General features: G+C 47.2%; 1 protein-coding gene across 1 annotated transcript; it reads left to right on the forward strand.

The window, feature by feature from the left end:
* Positions 1-8,309: 8,309 nt before the first annotated feature.
* On the forward strand, positions 8,310-16,488 carry ARPC5 (actin related protein 2/3 complex subunit 5). The gene is made up of 4 exons (XM_077276088.1): positions 8,310-8,550; positions 11,451-11,523; positions 13,002-13,178; positions 13,927-16,488. Exons 1-4 carry the CDS (start codon positions 8,411-8,413, stop codon positions 13,987-13,989), a joined length of 453 nt encoding a protein of 150 aa, XP_077132203.1. The 5' UTR covers positions 8,310-8,410; the 3' UTR covers positions 13,990-16,488.
* The last annotated feature ends 1,634 nt before the right edge of the window (positions 16,489-18,122 follow it).

Raw genomic sequence — 18,122 nt, forward strand, 5'->3', positions numbered from 1 at the left:
ACCAAATCATCATGTAGATTATACAGCACCAGAAAGCGAATAATCTCCTGGTGATCCGGATTAATACGCATAGTTACTTGTGTCCAGTATTGTGGTTTATTATTAGCCAATGGGGTGGAGTCAATCCCCTTCAGAGGAATAGGAGTCTCCAAAGGCTCTAAATCATACCCACAGCGTTTGGCAAAGGACCAATCCATAAGACTCAAAGCGGCGCCAGAGTCGACATAGGCGTCCGTGGTAATAGATGACAAGGAGCAAATCAGGGTCACAGATAGAATAAACTTAGACGGTAAGGTGCAAATGGAAACAGATTTACCAAGCTTTTTAGTGCGCTTAGAGCATGCTGATATAACATGAGTAGAATCACCACAATAGAAACACAACCCATTTTTCCGTCTAAAATTCTGCCGCTCGCTTCGGGACAGAATTCTATCACACTGCATACTCTCTGGCGACCTCTCAGTGGAAACCGCCAGATGGTGCACTGGTTTGCGCTCCCGCAGACGCCTATCGATCTGAATAGCCATTGTCATGGACTCATTCAGACCCGCAGGCACAGGGAACCCCACCATAACATCCTTAATGGCATCAGAGAGACCCTCTCTGAAAGTCGCCGCCAGGGCGCACTCATTCCACTGAGTAAGCACAGACCATTTACGGAATCTTTGGCAGTAAATTTCCGCTTCATCTTGCCCCTGAGATAGGGACATCAAAGTTTTTTCTGCCTGAAGCTCCAAATGAGGTTCGTCATAAAGCAACCCCAAGGCCAGAAAAAACGCATCCACATTGAGCAACGCAGGATCCCCTGGTGTCAATGAAAAAGCCCAGTCTTGAGGGTCGCCCCGGAGCAAGGAAATCACAATCCTGACCTGCTGTGCAGGGTCTCCGGCAGAGCGAGATTTCAGGGACAAAAATAATTTGCAATTATTTCGAAAATTCTGAAACCCGGATCTATTCCCCGAGAAAAATTCCGGCAAAGGAATTCTCGGCTCAGATACAGGTGCATGACAAACAAAATCTTGCAATTTTTGTACTTTCGTGGCGAGATTATTCAAACCTGCAGTTACACTCTGAAGATCCATTACAAACAGGTGGACACAGAGCCATTCAAGGGTTAAGAGGAGGTAAGAAGCAGCTAGACAGCAATTAAGGGCTAGGCAGCAAAACTCTGAAGGGAAAAAAAAAAAAAAAAATTTCCCTTAAACACTTCTCTATCTCCTGCTTCAGCCCAAAAAATTAACACTTTGTGGCCGGTCAAACTGTCATGATCTCAATGGCAAGAGAACATAGCATCAGCATATATAGGAACTAGCTCTTGGAAGATGGAAACTGAGCTGACCATGAACTAAACCTAACGCACAACTAGCAGTGGCCGGGTAGCATGCCTACGTTGATTCTAGATGCCCAGCACCAGCCGGAGGACTAAATAAAGCTAGCAGAGGAAAATATTAGTCCTAGCTCACCTCTAGAGAAATACCCCGAAAGGAGACAGAGGCCCCCCACATGTATTGGCGGTGAGTTAAGATGAAATAACAAACGTAGTATGAAAATAGGTTTAGCAAATTTGAGGTCCACTTACTACATAGCAGAAGACAGAAAGGACACTTTCATGGTCAGCTGAAAACCCTATCAAAACACCATCCAGAAATTACTTTAAAACTCTGGCATTAACTCATAACACCAGAGTGGCAATTCCTGTTCACAAGAGCTTTCCAGACACAGTAACGAAACTACAGCTGTGAACTGGAACAAAAATGCAAAAACAAACATGGACAAGAGTCCAACTTATCTAGTAGTTGTCTAGGAGCAGGAACAAGCACAGAGAGGCTTCTGATAACATTGTTGACCGGCAAGCAACTAACAGAGAAGCAAGGTTATATAGCGACTCCCACAACTTGATGGGAACAGGTGAACAGAGAAGATGAAGACACCAGTTCAATTCCACCAGTAGCCACCGGGGGAGCCCAGAATCCAAATTCACAACAGTTCCCACAATGCGTTTTTGATGTTGCAGCATTTAAGCACCAATTAGGTAATATCCTAAGTATTTGCTTCATTGCATTATTAGTGCGTTTTTTTACATTCATTTTTAACTCTTTTGATATGTCATGTTTTAAATTAAGTTGCCTCCTTTTTTATACTCCTGATGAAGTACTAAGATGAAACGTGCGTTGGGGCGGTGGGGACGCTTTAACAAATAGAATTTTTATGTAAGTATTGCTTTCATGCTTTAATCTATGTGGCTTGAACCCGTTGTACCACTGCCTCTGCTGATTTATAATATATGACAAGCACAGTACTATGCTATAGCTGTGCTCTATAACTATTGACTGACCAGTAGTTTCTTTGTTCTTATTTTATTCTTTGTCCATTTTAATATGTCTTATAAAAATAAAATATTTTTTTATTTATTTAAACGGAATCTGTCAGCAGGATTGTGCACAGTAACCTACAAACACTGTCAGGTTGGCACAGCTATACTGATTACAATGATACCTGGGTGATGAAATCCGTCTTGTGGTTATTGTTTAATCTTTATTTTCAGTTTTTAGTTAATGATATGCTCGTGCTCCGGGGCGGACCTGAAGGAGGGTCTTCAAGTGGTGGGACATTTATGAGATCTGCTAGACTATAGGGATCACTACCAAGTCTCCTGGGTGCCCAATATTCTCACCTATCGCAGGTCCTGTGCTTCCCTTGGCTCCTGGGTGCAGTACCAGGCAATGTCTGTGGTGCACCTGATAGCAGGTGAAAGCGTCCAGAGGAAAGCATCCAGGGCCTTTTAATGGAGGAGTCTATAAAAAGGTCCTTACTTGCCAACCTATATACATTTTTTCCTGGCAGATAATGGATCCCAGTGAAACATTTTTTTCATCCCCCCACACAAACACCAGATTCCCCAAGCTATACCCAAATCCATGTCCTCCAAATGTACCGGGGTGATCATTGCCTAGCAATAAGTTTGTATGGGAGACTTGCTGATCCTTTTGGGAGTTTTCCCATTTTTTATAGGAGATTTCCAGACATTGTGGAAGACTATGGTGTAGTCTAGAGTCTGTAAACAGAGGAGGATCAGGTCTGGGGTTCCTGTTCAGGGGATCTGAGTATTTTATGCAAAGGCTGCCTGTATACAGAGGATAGCATTCTGCATACAGAGTGGCAGTGCCTAGCATTGGGTCTGTATGAAACACTAGATTCTATACAAAGAGGGGGTCTGGTCTAGGGTCTGTGTATGAAGGGGGGTGTTTAGCCTGGTGTCTGTAAAAAGCTCTGAGGTCTGTATAAAGAGGGTTTTTCTCTGAGATCTGTGTACAGAGGAGGGTCTCGTCTGGTGTCTGTATATAGAGGGTTCTTGTCTGAGGTATGTATACAGGTTTGGGGATGTCTAGCTTGGTGTCAGTATAAAGAGGGGTTTGGCCTGAGGTCTTTATACAAAGTGGGGGTGTATATCCTGTTTGTAAAAATGCACTGGTGGCTATATAAAAAGGGACTGGTCTGGATACAGGGGGATGTCTAACCTGGTGTCTGTATAAGGCTGGTTTCACACGTCCTGATATTTCCGGTGCCGGTCCATGTGTGTACTTACATGCGGCACACGTGTGGCAACCGTGTGCCGCATCAGTACCACACGGACAGCTGCGGGGGAAGTAGTGCTACAGAAAGTGCTGTTCCCCTGCGTGTGGTGCTGAAGCCAGCTGTCATCCCTTCTCCCCTGCTCGGCCGTCGCGCAGGGGAGAATGAATGAAAAAAAAAAAAACACAACGTGGGGTCCCCCCTTTTCAACCAACCCGGCAAAACTCACAGGTGCGGGCTGCTATTCTCAGGCTGGTAAGCGGCCATAGATATGGGCCTCCTCCCAGCCTAAAAACAGCAGCCCACAGCTGCCCACAAAAAGCCACATCTATTAGATGCGCCAATTCTGGAGCTTTGCTCGGTTCTTCCCACTTGCCCTGTAGCGGTGGCAAGTGGGGTAATGAGGGGTTAATGTCACCTTCCTATTGTAAAAAAGACATTAGACACCTATCCATTACTAATCCTATAGTTGTTAAAGGGTTAATCAAACCGCCACAGTAAGAAAAAAGTCTTTTAATGAAATAAAACAATAGACACAGTTTTTCCATCTTTATTAGTCTGCCATTCCAAGTGAAGCCCTCGATGTCCTGTAAAAAAAAATCAACATAAAAAAAACAACAATATACCCATACCTGTCCGTCGTACAGTCAGTCCCATGCAGTAATCCATATCTAGGGGAATGTACAGTTTGCAACCGGGAGCACTGCTAATGCTGCCGCTCCCGGTTGTAAACTACTGGGGAATGAATGAGACGCTGGGGGCAGAGCTTCAGTGACTAGCGGTGACGTCACCGAAGCTGCACTCCCTGCCGGCCTGAACGAAGATGAACTCTTCAGCATGGGAAAATCAGCTGGCATTTTCTTTCATTCATTGTCCCCTGCTCGCGCTGCTGCTGGCAGAGCAGGGGAGAATGGATGAAAGCCGCGTTCAGCACCACACGCAGGGGAACAGCATTTACAGTAGCGCTGCTTCCCCCGCAGCTGTCCGTACGCACGGAGGACAGTGTACACCAGGGGTGGGCAATTAATTTTGCCATGGGGCCGCATGAGAAATTGGGATGGTTTTAGAGGGCCGGACTAATATAATTACCGTATTTTTCGAACTATAAGACGCACCGGACCATAACGCGCACCCCAAATTTGGGGTGAAAATTGCAGAAAAAAAGATTTTTTATAAGATGGGGGTCCGTCTTATTGTCCGAATTTACAGTATCTTACCTGAAGGCTGGCGGTGGCAGAGCAGGGTCACAGGAGGCATGGTGTCGGCAGAGGTGGGGTGATGCGGTGTGGCGTGCACTTGAGCAGGGTCCCTTCCTGCTTAGGTGGGCGACGCCACGGCCTGGTGTCCATGGGGGGGGTTGCAGCAGTGCTGTGGCGACGGCAGAGGTGCGGCATGGCGTGCGCAGGGTCCCTTCCACCGGTGAGGTGACGCAGCGGCCCGGAGTGCAATGTGAGCAGCAGAGCCGGGTTGAATATCGGTGGCGCCGGGTTGAATATCGGTGGCGGCGGCCATCTTCCCGAGGGCGCGCGTGCCCAGATGGAGTGCTCTGCTTCACGGGGCTTCAGAAAAATGGCCGCGGGTGCGCAGATGGAGATCGCGGCGGCCATTTTCCTGAAGCCGAGATCTAAATCTGCAAACTCGGCTTCAGGAAAATGGCCGCCGCGATCTCCATCTGCGCACGCGCGGCCTCCCGCGGCCATTTTCCTGAAGCCCCGTGAAGCAGAGCACTCCATTTGCGCACGCGCGGCCTCGGGAAGATGGCCGCCGCCACCGATCTTCAACCCGGCTCTGCTGCTCACATTGCACGTAACGTACGTACGATGCGTATGAGCTCAGGGCCTTCACTCCAGCCGCCAGCGGTACTCCTCAGAAGCGTCTGGCGGCTGGCCGAGCGGTGCCGGGGGCGGCTGTCAGAAGTGACAGCTAGCTGGCGGGCCGTTTAAAATCATCAGGCGGGCCGCATCTTGCCCATGTCTGGTGTACACTGTTCTCCGTGTGCACGTGTGTGGCACGTTTGGCGGCCCGTGTGTCCAGGTAAAAACGGACATGTCTGCGTGTTTTGCACACGGTCCGTCGAAACACACTGACATGTGCATATACCCATGATTCATTTGAATGGGTCTACTTGTGTCAATGTCTCCGGTACATGAGAAAACTGTCACCACACGTACCGGAGACACTGACGTGTGAAACCGGCCTAAAGCACCGGGGTATGAAGAGGGTGCCTTAGGTCTGTATACAGAGTAGGGGGGTCAGGTGTCTGTATTATTATTATTTATATAGCACCATGGTTTCCATGGTGCTGTACATAAGAATGGGTTACATACAAGTTACAGATATCACTTACAGTAAACAAACTTACAATGACAGACTGATACAGAGGGGCGAGGACCCTGCCCTTGTGGGCTTACATTCTACAGGATTATGGGGAAGGAGACAGTAGGTTGGGGGTTGCAGGAGCTCCAGTGTTGGTGAGGCAGTAGCTTCGGTAGTGATGAGGAGGCAGCGGGGTCAGTGCAGGCTGTAGGCTTTCCTGAAGAGATGAGTTTTCAGGTTCCGTCTGAAGGATCCGAATGTGGTTGATAGTCGGACGTGTTGGGGCAAAGAATTCCAGAGGATGGGGGATATTCGGGAGAAGTTTTGGAGGCGATTGGATGAGGAGCGAATAAGTGTGGAGGAGAGAAGGAGGTCTTGGGAGGACCGGAGATTACGTGAGGGAAGATATCGGGAGATTAGTTCAGAGATATATGGAGGAGACAGGTTATGGATGGCTTTGTAGGTCAGTATTAGTATTTGAACTGGATAGGCTGAGGGAATGGGAGCCAGTGAAGAGATTTGCAGAGGGGGGAAGCGGAGGAGTAGGGAGGAGAGAGATGAATTAGTCGGGCAGCAGAGTTAAGGATGGACTGGAGAGGTGCGAGGGTGTTAGCAGGGAGGCTGCAGAAAAGGATGTTGCAGTAGTCAAGGTGGGAGATGATGAGGGCATGCACAAGCTTTTTAGTAGATTGAAGGTTGATAAAAGGACGGATTCTGGAGATATTTTTGAGCTGGAGGCGACAGGAGGTGGAAAGAGCTTGGATGTGCGGTCTGAAGGACAGGGCAGAGTCGAAGGTTACTCCGAGGCAGCAGACTTCTGGTACGGGGGAAAGCATGATGTCATTGATTGCGATAGATAGGTCAGGTAAGGAAGATCTGTGGGATGGAGGAAAGATGATGAGTTCAGATTTGTCCACATTGAGTTTGAGGAAGCGAGAGGAGAAGGAGGATATGGCTGATAGACACTCCGGGATTCTGGACAGCAGAGCGGTGACATCTGGGCCAGAGAGGTAGATCTGAGTGTCATCAGCATAGAGGTGGTACTGGAATCCATGGGACTTTATGAGTTGTCCCAGGCCAAGTGTATAGTTTGAGGAGAGAAGGGGTCCTAGAACAGAACCTTGGGGGACTCCAACAGAGAGAGGGTGGGATGAGGAGTCTGTATACAGAGTGGGTTGTCTAGCTTGGTGTCTGTATAAAGAGGGGTTTGGCCTGGAGTCTTTATACAGACTGGGGGTGTCTATCCTGATGTCTATATAAAGAGTCTGGATTCTTTGTATTATACAGAGGGATTTCTAACCTGGTGTCTGTATAAAGGGGGGTTTGGCCTGGGGTATCTATACAGAGTGGGGGGTGTGTATAAAGAGGGGACTGGTCTGAGGTCTGTATACATGGGGGATGTCTAACCTGATGTCTGTATAAAGAGGGATTTGGCCTGGGGTCTGTATACATGGAGGATATCTAGCCTGGTTTCTGTATAAAGCAGTGGGGTATGAAGAGGGGTCTGGCCTGGGGGTCTGTATACAATAGGTGGGTCGGGTGTCTCATCTGGTGTCTGTATAAAGCATTAGGGTTGTCTGTACATAGAGGGTCCTTGTCTGGGGTCTGTATGCAGAGTGAGTGGATTGTCTAGCCTGGTGTTTGTATAAAGCATCGGGGTATGAAGAGGGGGCTGGCCTGGGGTCTGTATACAGAGTAAGTAGGTAGGGTGTCTGTATAAAGCATTTGGGTGTGTATAAAGAGGGTCCTTGTCTGAGGTCTGTATACAGAGTGAGTGGGTTGTCTAGCCTGGTGTCTGTATAAGGAGGGATCTAGTCTGGGCTCTGTGTACAGATGGGGTGGAAGGTTGTCTAGCCCTGAGCTTATATACAGATGTCTGTATACAGATGAGGCACCAGGGTCTGTATATAGAGGGGCCTCCTGAGAGCTGTGTACACACTGGGGTGTCCAGCCCGGCGTCTGTATATAGGGGTCTGGAGCGTTGTTTCGCTGACTGGTCGGTATTCACATTAGCAGGTATGTGCGGTTACTGCCAGTCCTAAACTCTCTAGTCTCCAGGACCGTGATGTACAATTGGAACAAGTCCAGCTTCAAAAGGGGCCTGGACGGACGTGGTCTCGGCCCAACGGACTCCGTTTTGAGACAGCCAATACATTTCCAGGACACTTTTTTTTCCATTTTTTTTTTGTCTCCTCTCAAAGTCGTCAAAATAGTCCAATGTGTAAAGTGTGTAATCTAACGGTCTACACATATTACACACATAGCACAATCGCGGCATTGAAGCCGCAGCCAGCTCATTACATGCAGCTTTCATACATGTCAGGACTCAGGAGCCGCTCTCCGCCCTGCCCGCCTCCCCTGCCCGCTGACGGCCTCCCGCCTCCGCCTCCCCGAGCGGCCGCTGACAGCGCTACAGTCACTACAGGAAGCCGGCGGTCAGAGCGGAAGCCGCTGCGCCTGCGCACTGAGCTGGCCGCTCCCTGCCTGCTGCTGCTCCTGCCGCCCGGCGCTCCGGTACAGGATGGCGAAGAACACGGATTCCGCCCGCTTCCGCAGGGTGGATGTGGACGAGTACGATGAGAACAAGTTCGTGGACGAGGAGGAGGCGGGAGAAGGGCAGCAAGGACCGGACGAGGTAGAGGTGGACGGCGCCATCCGGGGATATCCTTCAGTGTGTACCTGTGTACAGGTGTGTGCGGTGTCCGTGCCCGGGAATGCACAGCAATGCTGGGGCAGAGCAGCGGGCTGAGTATGTATGTGTGTGTAATCTATCTACACAGATATTAAGCCTGTATACTAATACATTAGTGGCACATACAGGCGCAGCAGATCATGGGGGCGCCGTGGCGGATGCAGCAGATCATGGGGGCGCCGTGGCGGATGCAGCAGATCATGGGGGCGCCGTGGCAGATGCAGCAGATCATGGGGGCGCCGTGGCAGATGCAGCAGAGCGCGGGGGCGCCGTGACGGATGCAGCAGATCATGGGGGCGCCGTGGCGGATGCAGCAGAGCGCGGGGGCGCCGTGACGGATGCAGCAGATCGTGGGGGCACCGTGACGTTTGCAGCAGAGCACGGGGGTGCCGTGACAGGCGCAGCAGATCATGGGGACGCCATGGCGGATTCAGCAGAGCGCGGGGGCGCCGTGACGGATGCAGCAGAGCCTGGGGGCACAGTGACGGACGCAGCAGAGCCCAGGCACCGTAGCAAATGCAGCAGAGCCTGGTGGCGTTGTGACGGACGCAGCAGAACCTGGGCGCCGTAGCAAATGCAGCAGAGCTGTGTTTGTTATAGTACTGATGCAGAGACACAGGAGCTCCATGACTCATTGGACTCTGCTGCATTTGTGCGCTGCTGGTTGTGTAGGTGTAATTGTCGTGCACTTATATGGATTTTATGTAAAGAGGAACCTGCGTGTCGCCACCTTCTACTTCTGCTTCTTTTTCTTCCTGTGTGCGCTGACATTGTGGAGGCGGGTATTATGGAAATAATGGATGATTTATTATTAAACCTCACACACAGATCTGCAGCAAAACCTGCACTTTCTCCCTGGATTACCAACAACATCCGCAGGTGATTTTTTTTTTTTTTTTCCCCCATTTGATACTACACCCCAATTATCAACTTGGGGAAAAAAAAAGTGATAAACAACAATCCATTAAGATGCTCCTGGCTGGGCCCGCGGCAATCATATGTCATACATCATTGATGTGACCACTGCAGCTAATCACTGGCCTCGCAATCTTGTGTCATTTGCAAATAACTCCACCAAGGCCAGCGATTGTCTGCAGCGCTCACATAGACGATGGATGCGATGTCATTTCTGCAGGAGCGCCAGTGACCCCTGCGGACTGGATAGGTAAGTGATGGTTAGTATAACGTGTTTCTTTATGTCCATTTTCTATAGGCCTATGAGTGGTAGAATGAAAGTGGTGACCAATGAACCCCTTTTTTTTTTTTTTTTCAAGCAAAATTTGTGCAATTGGACTAAAAAAAATTCTTCACTTTGTGTCTGCTGTCGGTGAATGGAAACGTTTGTGAGTGTCCAGAGGTTAGAAAACACAAAACCGACCCCATAGAAGCCGCAGCTGAGAGACTGCTGGATACTGTTGTATCTAGTCCAGGCAAAGTCTTTCTCATCTGCAGCATTAATAGTTTGCTACAATGTGTCAGTGCAGGTAAATGTTCCCTCCTGTGGAGTGCAGGATGTTTATGTGCAATCGCATAGACTGCAAAAAGACTCACTGTCCTGTAGACAGGTCTCCCTCTATGTGCAGGGTGTGCGTTCTTTGATTGAGGGAATTATTCTATCCCTTATATATGAATGGCCAAGGGTCAGATAAGTGATCATTCCAGCATTATGTGTCGCCCGCTGTGCAGCATCGTGGATGACGGCGCAGATTGTGACCTCTCTGCTGTTTCGGGAGTGTTTGGCGCTCTGTACACACCTGGGCTATTACACGTCGCGTGTTATCGGGCAGTGCGCAGTCACAAGCCGGGGCTTGCTTGTAGCTTAGGAATGCAGGAAGTGGGATCCTGAGACTTGGGGAAGGTGGAAATTGAAGGCACGTTTAGCATTGTTGGGCCCTACAGTGAATATCTGCAGACATGGGGTCTAGATGGAGCCGTGCACATCAGACTAACAGTGACCGAGCCTGCTAGTTTATGCGGGACTAGTCAGCCATGTAAGGGGCTCCGGACTCTTCCCAATGACGGATTTTGAAATCTGAGATGCCCAACCCATTGTTTTCATGGGCGATAAGCCACTGTCGGGCACCTCCACTCCGCCCTAAGCATTGAGGACACCTGTATGCCAGGCCAATGGGTAAAGGTTATAGACGGGTCAGTAAGGGACCCAAGTTAGGTGGATTCCCTGCTGCAGTTGGCATGGGCTTCTGGTCCGTCTACGATGTCCTCTTCCCATGCCACAAGGGATCGGTCTGCTGCCCTCGTCCATGTATCCCCCTCTGCAGATGTCAGCTGTATCCCCTTCTTGAGATTTCTACCGGAGTATCAGATAAATGAATATATCACATATACCGTCAGTATTGCTCTTAGTGATAATGGGCAGTCTGCAGATATATTTAGGCTGACTATATTGATCCAGGGTAGCCGGACCGTGATCCAGGGTGCCACAGCTCAGAGTAATGGTCTATGAATGGGTATTTAACTGCGGGGCTGTTACATGCATAAAGGGGCTCACCAGGGGGTATAAATATGGCTAAAAATTGCTTATATCTCTAATCATAGAATCAGATAAGTTTTGAGTGGTGACTCAGCTGTGTTGTGCATCTCCACAACTGATCACATCTGGCCGGCACTTGCCGGGTGTCGCACCCCCGCCAATCTGATATTGATGCGCTATCTTAAGGATAGGCCATCAATCTAAAACTACTGGGCGACCCCTTTAAGGACATGGTTTGTGTATTCATGTGTACATGGGGTATGTGTTGCATCCATTTTGGATGCACAAGTCAGCCTCCTCTTTACATGATTGTTCAGATGGAAGCCAGTTCTCGTTCTCTTGTGTTCTCATTTTATGATTTCCTTAACTCCGAAGTACAGGGAACATGATGGGCGCTCTGCAGGCTGCGCTGAAGAATCCACCAATTAATACAAAGAATCAATCGGCTAAGGTAAGATCATAAATGATATTTATTTACAGGAGGTTTCCATATCAAAGTCCTTCATGAGACGACATAAATGCACCAAAAGGGTAAATGTACTCGCTGCTGACACCACACGTCCACAGCAATGTGCACTACTGTGAAAGTAGAAGAAAAATAATGTTTTTAGATCTGTTCTGTGTTAATTATGTTGAAGAAATGCCATGGATTTGCAATGTGGACTTCACCTTTCATGTATGGGGGTGAGAACTGCAGTGGGGTCAGTAGAATCTGTTGCATAGTGGGGGATGAATCTGATTACGCTACTTTTTCCAGATGTCATATATCAGGAGGACAATGAGTAAATACCAAAACTATCAATTCAGATTAAATAGCTCTTTTTATTTCATGCCATAAAACTAAACATAAATACAAAAGGTCATTAATATAAATTCATGTGAATCACAGTAAAGTGCTAATTATGACACAGGGTAGAATAGGTCGGACTACAGATGCTAAAACAAACAATGGGGGATCATCATACTTCTTTTATATTACGTGCTAAATTAATCACCGAAGTAAATATGTTACTGCCCAAGCAGATTCCTTCCCCCTTATATTGCCGCATTCACACCATCTGCTGTGGATAGTTAATAAAGTAAGGTGCCAATTACCGTTATCAAAAACCCAATATCAACATCACATACTGCAGACAGCTTAATCCCTCACTCATATACTCAAAAGATAATTTCGTTTACCCATAATGAGGTGAGGCGTCCTTTCCCAGCCTGTGTCAAGATCCCCAACGCTGCGTTTCGCGTGCAAAGTATGTCGCTTCCTCAGGGGGCGTATTATATTAATGACCTTTTGTATTTATGTTTAGTTTTATGGCATGAAATAAAAAGAGCTATTTAATCTGAATTGATAGTTTTGGTATTTACTCATTGTCCTCCTGATATATGATATAGTTATATGAGTTGCTATACCTACATGGGTCAGTGATTGTTTCTGGTGTCTTATAGAATAATTTTTCCAGATGTGTTGTGGTCCATTTACGCTGTGCGATTATCTGGTTCTTAGGAATGAATACTACAGTCTACAGAGCCGACAATCAGCCGACAAACAAGCAAAACACTAATTCGCCGGTTGAGATGATCTTTTGATTTGCACAAATAATCATAATTCTCAGCAGCACATCATCCTGTGTAAACTGGACTTGTGCTGCCGAGAAGTATGTCAGCCTACGTGCACTGATCTATTACTGATCGTTCAGCGCACATCTGAAGCTGGGTCAACCGTGTCATCACTGTAAATGGAACCCCGTTTTCCCATCTGGAGATGATTGGGACCAAGAGGAGAATGTTGTCCCCTTTTTCTCAGCCGTAATATTTGCATAAGCGACTTGGTTGTGCGGACGGACACCTAGGGGGTTTTTTCATTCATTTCAAGGTCTCGTATAACTTTGCAGTCAGATTCCAGTCTCATCAGTGGTCGTGTTCCTGTTTCAGGATCGGGCAGAGAGTCTGGTGCTGAAAGTTCTCATCTCCTTTAAATCCAACGAGATAGAGAAGGCCGTTCAGTCTCTGGATAAGAACAGCGTGGACCTGCTAATGAAATACATCTATAAAGGCTTCGAGAGCCCGTCCGACAACAGCAGTGCTGTGCTATTGCAGTGGCATGAGAAGGTACGCGCACGCTAAGGCTATGCTGACATGTCCCAAAAGTGTCTGTGCATGTGGCTCTACAGTGGAGCATGTCACGGACGTCCTAAGCCCCTTATGATGAGGTGTAATCACATTGTGACTATTATTCATGAGTATGGAGAAGAGGGCCGAGTGACGTTATTGGCCGCCAGCAGTAGAGCCGGGCATCATTCGTGACCGGTGTCGCAGTTACAACCAGGGCCGTGGGTCGGTGTCATGGAAATTAAGGAGTCGGAGTCAGAGGTTTGGCTTACCGACTCCACAGCCCTGGTTACAACCACCGCTTCCTATACACTGAGCGGTGCGTGAAACCATTCCGGCACCGCCCCTACCACTGTAAGCTGAATTCTGCTGGGGAGGGGGGATAAAGTTCATTTTCTCCCAGCAGTGGGGGTCTAACCCCGCACGGTGTCAGCTATTATCAGGCAGTGACTTAGGCAGTACACCGGTTGTGCAGCCAAAGGTCGCAATGTGTCACTGCTAATTGCAGTGCGATGCAAAGGAATGGCGACTTCTAGGTACCAAATCAAGCAAGTTGCAAAAAATCCAACGAAGTATGTTTTTGTTTTTTGTTTTTTAAATTTTTTTTGCAACTTATGGTCCTTTGCATTGCACTGCGATTGTAGCAGTGACATAGTGATCTTTGTCAGCCGACCCGTTTTGCCGTCTTCCCCCAGCCTAGGTGACACGTCTCTGCATCCTCTGACTGTATTCTTTGTCTTCTCCGCAGGCTTTGGCAGTAGGTGGCGTGGGCTCTATAGTCCGGGTACTGACTGCCAGGAAGACCGTCTGAATGTTCATCTGGTTACGATAGATGGAAGAACTGGTGCCAAGACCAAAACTCTGAGCTGCAGTCTCGCTGCAGCCCCCCGAACCCCCATCCATTACTTTATTGATGCCGACATTTCTATCCTCCTTTTTTGTTTTCTCCTTCAGCTTTTCTTTCTTTCTACAGTTTTGAAGTCCGCAGATCATGTGAGAATGTGCTGTGAGTGCAGTGCGTGTTAAGTTATCAGCGTACCCTGCCCTCCTTGAGCTGGGCTCTGTCGAATAGCCGTCACCCTTCCCATTTCTACAGGCTGCAGTCTCGTCTGCGCCAAAGTTGAATCGTATTGCGCCTTATAACCTCGTTTTTTGTTTTTTTTGGTCAGGGCTAATCCTCGCAGCTGGACTCTTCTTGGCCGGCTGAACCCCCTTCCCTTCATTCCTGCTGCTGCCACACCTTCACCACCATTAGGATGATTCTCTCAGGAGTGGCGTTTTTGCAATCTTAAGGCTTTTATATCATGGATCAGTGTCCAGAGACCGATCTTGGACCCTGTCGGCGCCGTGCTGGCAGAGTCTGGATTTTGTGACCAATAACTCCCTCAGGTTCTAGGTGTAAAAAAGGGATAAATTATATAGTAAAATAATTTGCTCTGCTGCTGTGGCTCCTTGGGTTCCTTTCCTAAACCAACTTACGTGGGGTCTGCAGGGTCCGTCATCTGCCCATCGCAGAGGTGGGGATTTTCTGGGCTAAACTCGGATGATAAGAAGTGTATGTGAACCTTTTTTCAATGCATTCAGGGAGCAAATTTATCGGGATGGATCGGAGGTAGTATCTGGCACCCTACTTTTTGCATTGTGCACAAATAATATATTCAAGTCCCCGCGGCTTCATGTCTCATGGCTGTTCGACAGCTGCAACATATGCAGGAATTTGTCTATCAAACAGGCAATCCCTGCATGTGTTGCATCTGTCTAAAGCCGCAAAATGTGCAGCCGTGGGGGACTCGAATATATTTTTCGAGCATGCTGAAGTCACTCAGTAAGCATCGGAGCATGCTGAGATAACACCTTATCCGAGCACATTCGCTCATCACTAGTTATAGCCTAAATTAGATTCTCATGGTGACCTGAAGATGCCGCCAGTTTTGAGTCCACGCAAGCTTTCTGTGAGCCATGCACAATTTTAATAGATATCTACTGGTGGCCTTGATGGGTGTGTTTTTTTTTTTGTTTTTTTTTTTATTTTATTTTTTTATAAATCCAGCATTCGATGAGTCATTTTATACAAAGGGTATGGCATTATAAGTCTGTCTTGGCATTGCCCATGGACCAAACCACCGTAGAACTGTGTCTCGGAGCTGACTCTTAATAGCTGGATTGAGAAATGGGGCTTTAAAGAGGTTGTCCCCCCCCCACCGGGAACATTAATTTTCCTTATTTAAATGCATATATTTGGGGCTAAAAGATAATTTTTGCATTGTGGTTTATTTAAAATATGTTGCACAGTTTTTGCTTTTATACATTTTTTGTTTTTCTGCACATTCAGCTTTGATATGGACAGCGGGAGCTCGGGAAAAAAGACACAAGTCTCCCATGAAACCATCAGAACCTCGCTCACTGCCGGATTCTCAGTTTACCCGTTCTGCAGCCAGCAAAAGACAGTGCAACATAGAAGGCAAATGGGGCAATGTTTTTCATAAAGCACAAATGCAAACATTTATTTTTTTTTTTTTTGAGGGGGGTGGGAGAAAAATACTTGCATTTAAGTAAGCGAAAGAAATAAATGATTCCGAATTTGGATATCCCCTTTAAGTCCTATCTTCGGGAAGGCAGCTCTATATAGTACTGTTGTATGCTGTGTGTCTTTTATAATTTTTTTTTTAACAAATATAATCAGAAACCCAAATTACAAAAGTACCATATACTAATGGGCTGGGCTTTGTCACTCCATCTGTTGGTTGCCGGCATGGACCGCTATACTCATTCCCCCCCGATAGCGCTGTAACTGGCGCCATAGTGGCTCAGCTGGCGAGTCGGCGCGTCTCTGGGTATCGCACCCCGCCACTTCTGTAAAATGGATTTCTATAAACAGCTGTGCATTGTACAACGAAACCTCACATGTTGGTGTTTTTTGACAATCTGAAAGTACCCAAGGGCAGAGTCGCCTTTATGGTCTCTGCCTCTCTCTCCGACAGGCTCGTGGTTGAAAGGCTTCATGGCTGATGCTGGCACAGGGGTCCATGGAGTCGTTCTGGGCGGTTCAGATCCCTCTTTCTCTGCAGAGCAGACAATACGATGGGGCTCGCCCAGTAATTTCATGGATCAGCAGATGGCTAACCAAGCGGGAACGCACCTTTACAACCACACACCCAACCAGCGTTTGAAGCCTTAATCCTATATTTGCCAGAGGGGTCTTTAATGTTGACACTTGCATTGAAGGACCTAAAGCACTGACGTAATTACTCTTTGCTATGTTTGTTTTTTTTTTTTTTTACAAATTAAATATTGATTTGGATTAATAATGTTTGTGTTTGTTATTATGTATTACACCAAAATATTAGATAAGTGTAAACTAAAAAAAAAAGTGCAGGATGGAGTTTCTTTCTGTGGTTGGTTTAATGTTTGTCCATTTAGCCGGACCGGCGGTCGTTTCATTTCCTGGCGGACCAAAGCAAACGATGCGCACTCAGATCGCCCCCCTTAGCATAGGCTGTCTTAGCTCTCGGCAGCACGAGTCCTGTGTACACAGGATGATGCACCGCCGAAAACGATTTTTTTTTTTTTAATGCTGCATAATATATAATGCCACCCTAAGAACGAGCGTTTTGGTCGGTCATCGGCAGCCAGATTACACTGGACGATAATTGTGAAATGAGCGTTTTTAATAACGCTTGTTCATGATTATCCTGCAGCGTAGATGCAGCTGAACCTTCAAGGGTGGTTATAGGGAGCTTGGAAGTATCAAATCTGAGTGGTCCCATAAGGTGGGAATAAGCGGAAAGATTGGACAGCAGTCCTGGTAAAAGACACTGGGATTATAGCAATGATGGAAAGATACCATAAGTACTAAATACTGATAACCATCCCTCAAATCTTGCACCAATCAAGGTGGAGTGGTGCATGCATATTAGACTAATGGCTGCAACCCCCAAAATCAGGATCACAATCTAATATTAGCACAAAAATGGCAGGGATAATCCACACTATAATATTACAGCAAAGGAATGACGTAAGGAAAAAGTTAAATGCATCGGAAAAGAAATGATGTCACAGCACAGAGAAAAGGCACAAAGGTGCTGCCAAAGAGGCGCCATGCAGGACAGTAAGCAATGCCTATAGGGCTGAATAGCACAACCATGATGGTTATTCTCGACTTAATAACTTGCTGGGTGGTTCAACGGTACCCTACAGATTCTGTTAGCTCAGCTCGGGAATGGAGCAGTGGTCATCCATGCACCTCACTGCTTCGTACATATTCTGGGACTGTAGATCTCAGGATGCCACCATGTCTCATGTTGTGCCCTATGAAGCAAAAAGCACCTTTGGTGAGAAATCCCTGCTTGATAAATCTTTATAATAAAGTGATGAATGCATGCCTACAAAACTGTATTTAATTCTAATATTGAAATTAAAACACATCCCCCTTATTGACATTATTAAGCAATAATTAAGTGGTGGTGATACATTGTTATAATGCAATGGGATTTCTCCATAACGTCTTGCACTTAAGGGAAGGAAATGTTTCCACATCCTTGGCTTTCTTGCTACTGAATTGGCCTATGAAATAAGAGTGGGCTATGTTCTCCTTTTTGGGGACATACCATATAGTGAAATAGGTTTGTTACTGTATTGTATAGAAAACTGTAGGTGAAGAGTAATTCCACCTAAAACCCCCCTCAGTAATTATCAAACCAGTGCGTAAATTGTGGACATGACCGGGTCCATGCGCAACTCCGTTCACTTGTCCATATTCCACCTGCTGTTTATTGCGCTTGTCCGTGTACCGCCTGCCATTTATTGCACTTGTCTGTGTACCGCCTGCCGGTTATTGCACTTGTCCGTGTACCTCCTGCCGTTTATTGTTCTTGTCCGTGTACCGCCTGCCTTTTATTGTTCTTGTCCGTGTACCGCCTGCAATTTATTGTTCTTGTCCGTGTA

This window comes from Ranitomeya variabilis, chromosome 8, assembly GCF_051348905.1.
Source record: "Ranitomeya variabilis isolate aRanVar5 chromosome 8, aRanVar5.hap1, whole genome shotgun sequence".
NCBI lineage: Eukaryota > Metazoa > Chordata > Amphibia > Anura > Dendrobatidae > Ranitomeya > Ranitomeya variabilis.

What these genes read in the sequence shown, in the direction of transcription:
- ARPC5 (XM_077276088.1), top strand. Translation starts at nt 8,411, where the DNA reads ATGGCGAAGAACACGGATTCCGCCCGCTTCCGCAGGGTGGATGTGGAC. An exon ending in GTGGACGGCGCCATCCGGGG is followed by an intron (nt 8,551 to 11,450) that starts ATATCCTTCAGT and finishes ACTCCGAAGTAC; the next exon opens with AGGGAACATGATGGGCGCTC. An exon ending in CAAAGAATCAATCGGCTAAG is followed by an intron (nt 11,524 to 13,001) that starts GTAAGATCATAA and finishes TTCCTGTTTCAG; the next exon opens with GATCGGGCAGAGAGTCTGGT.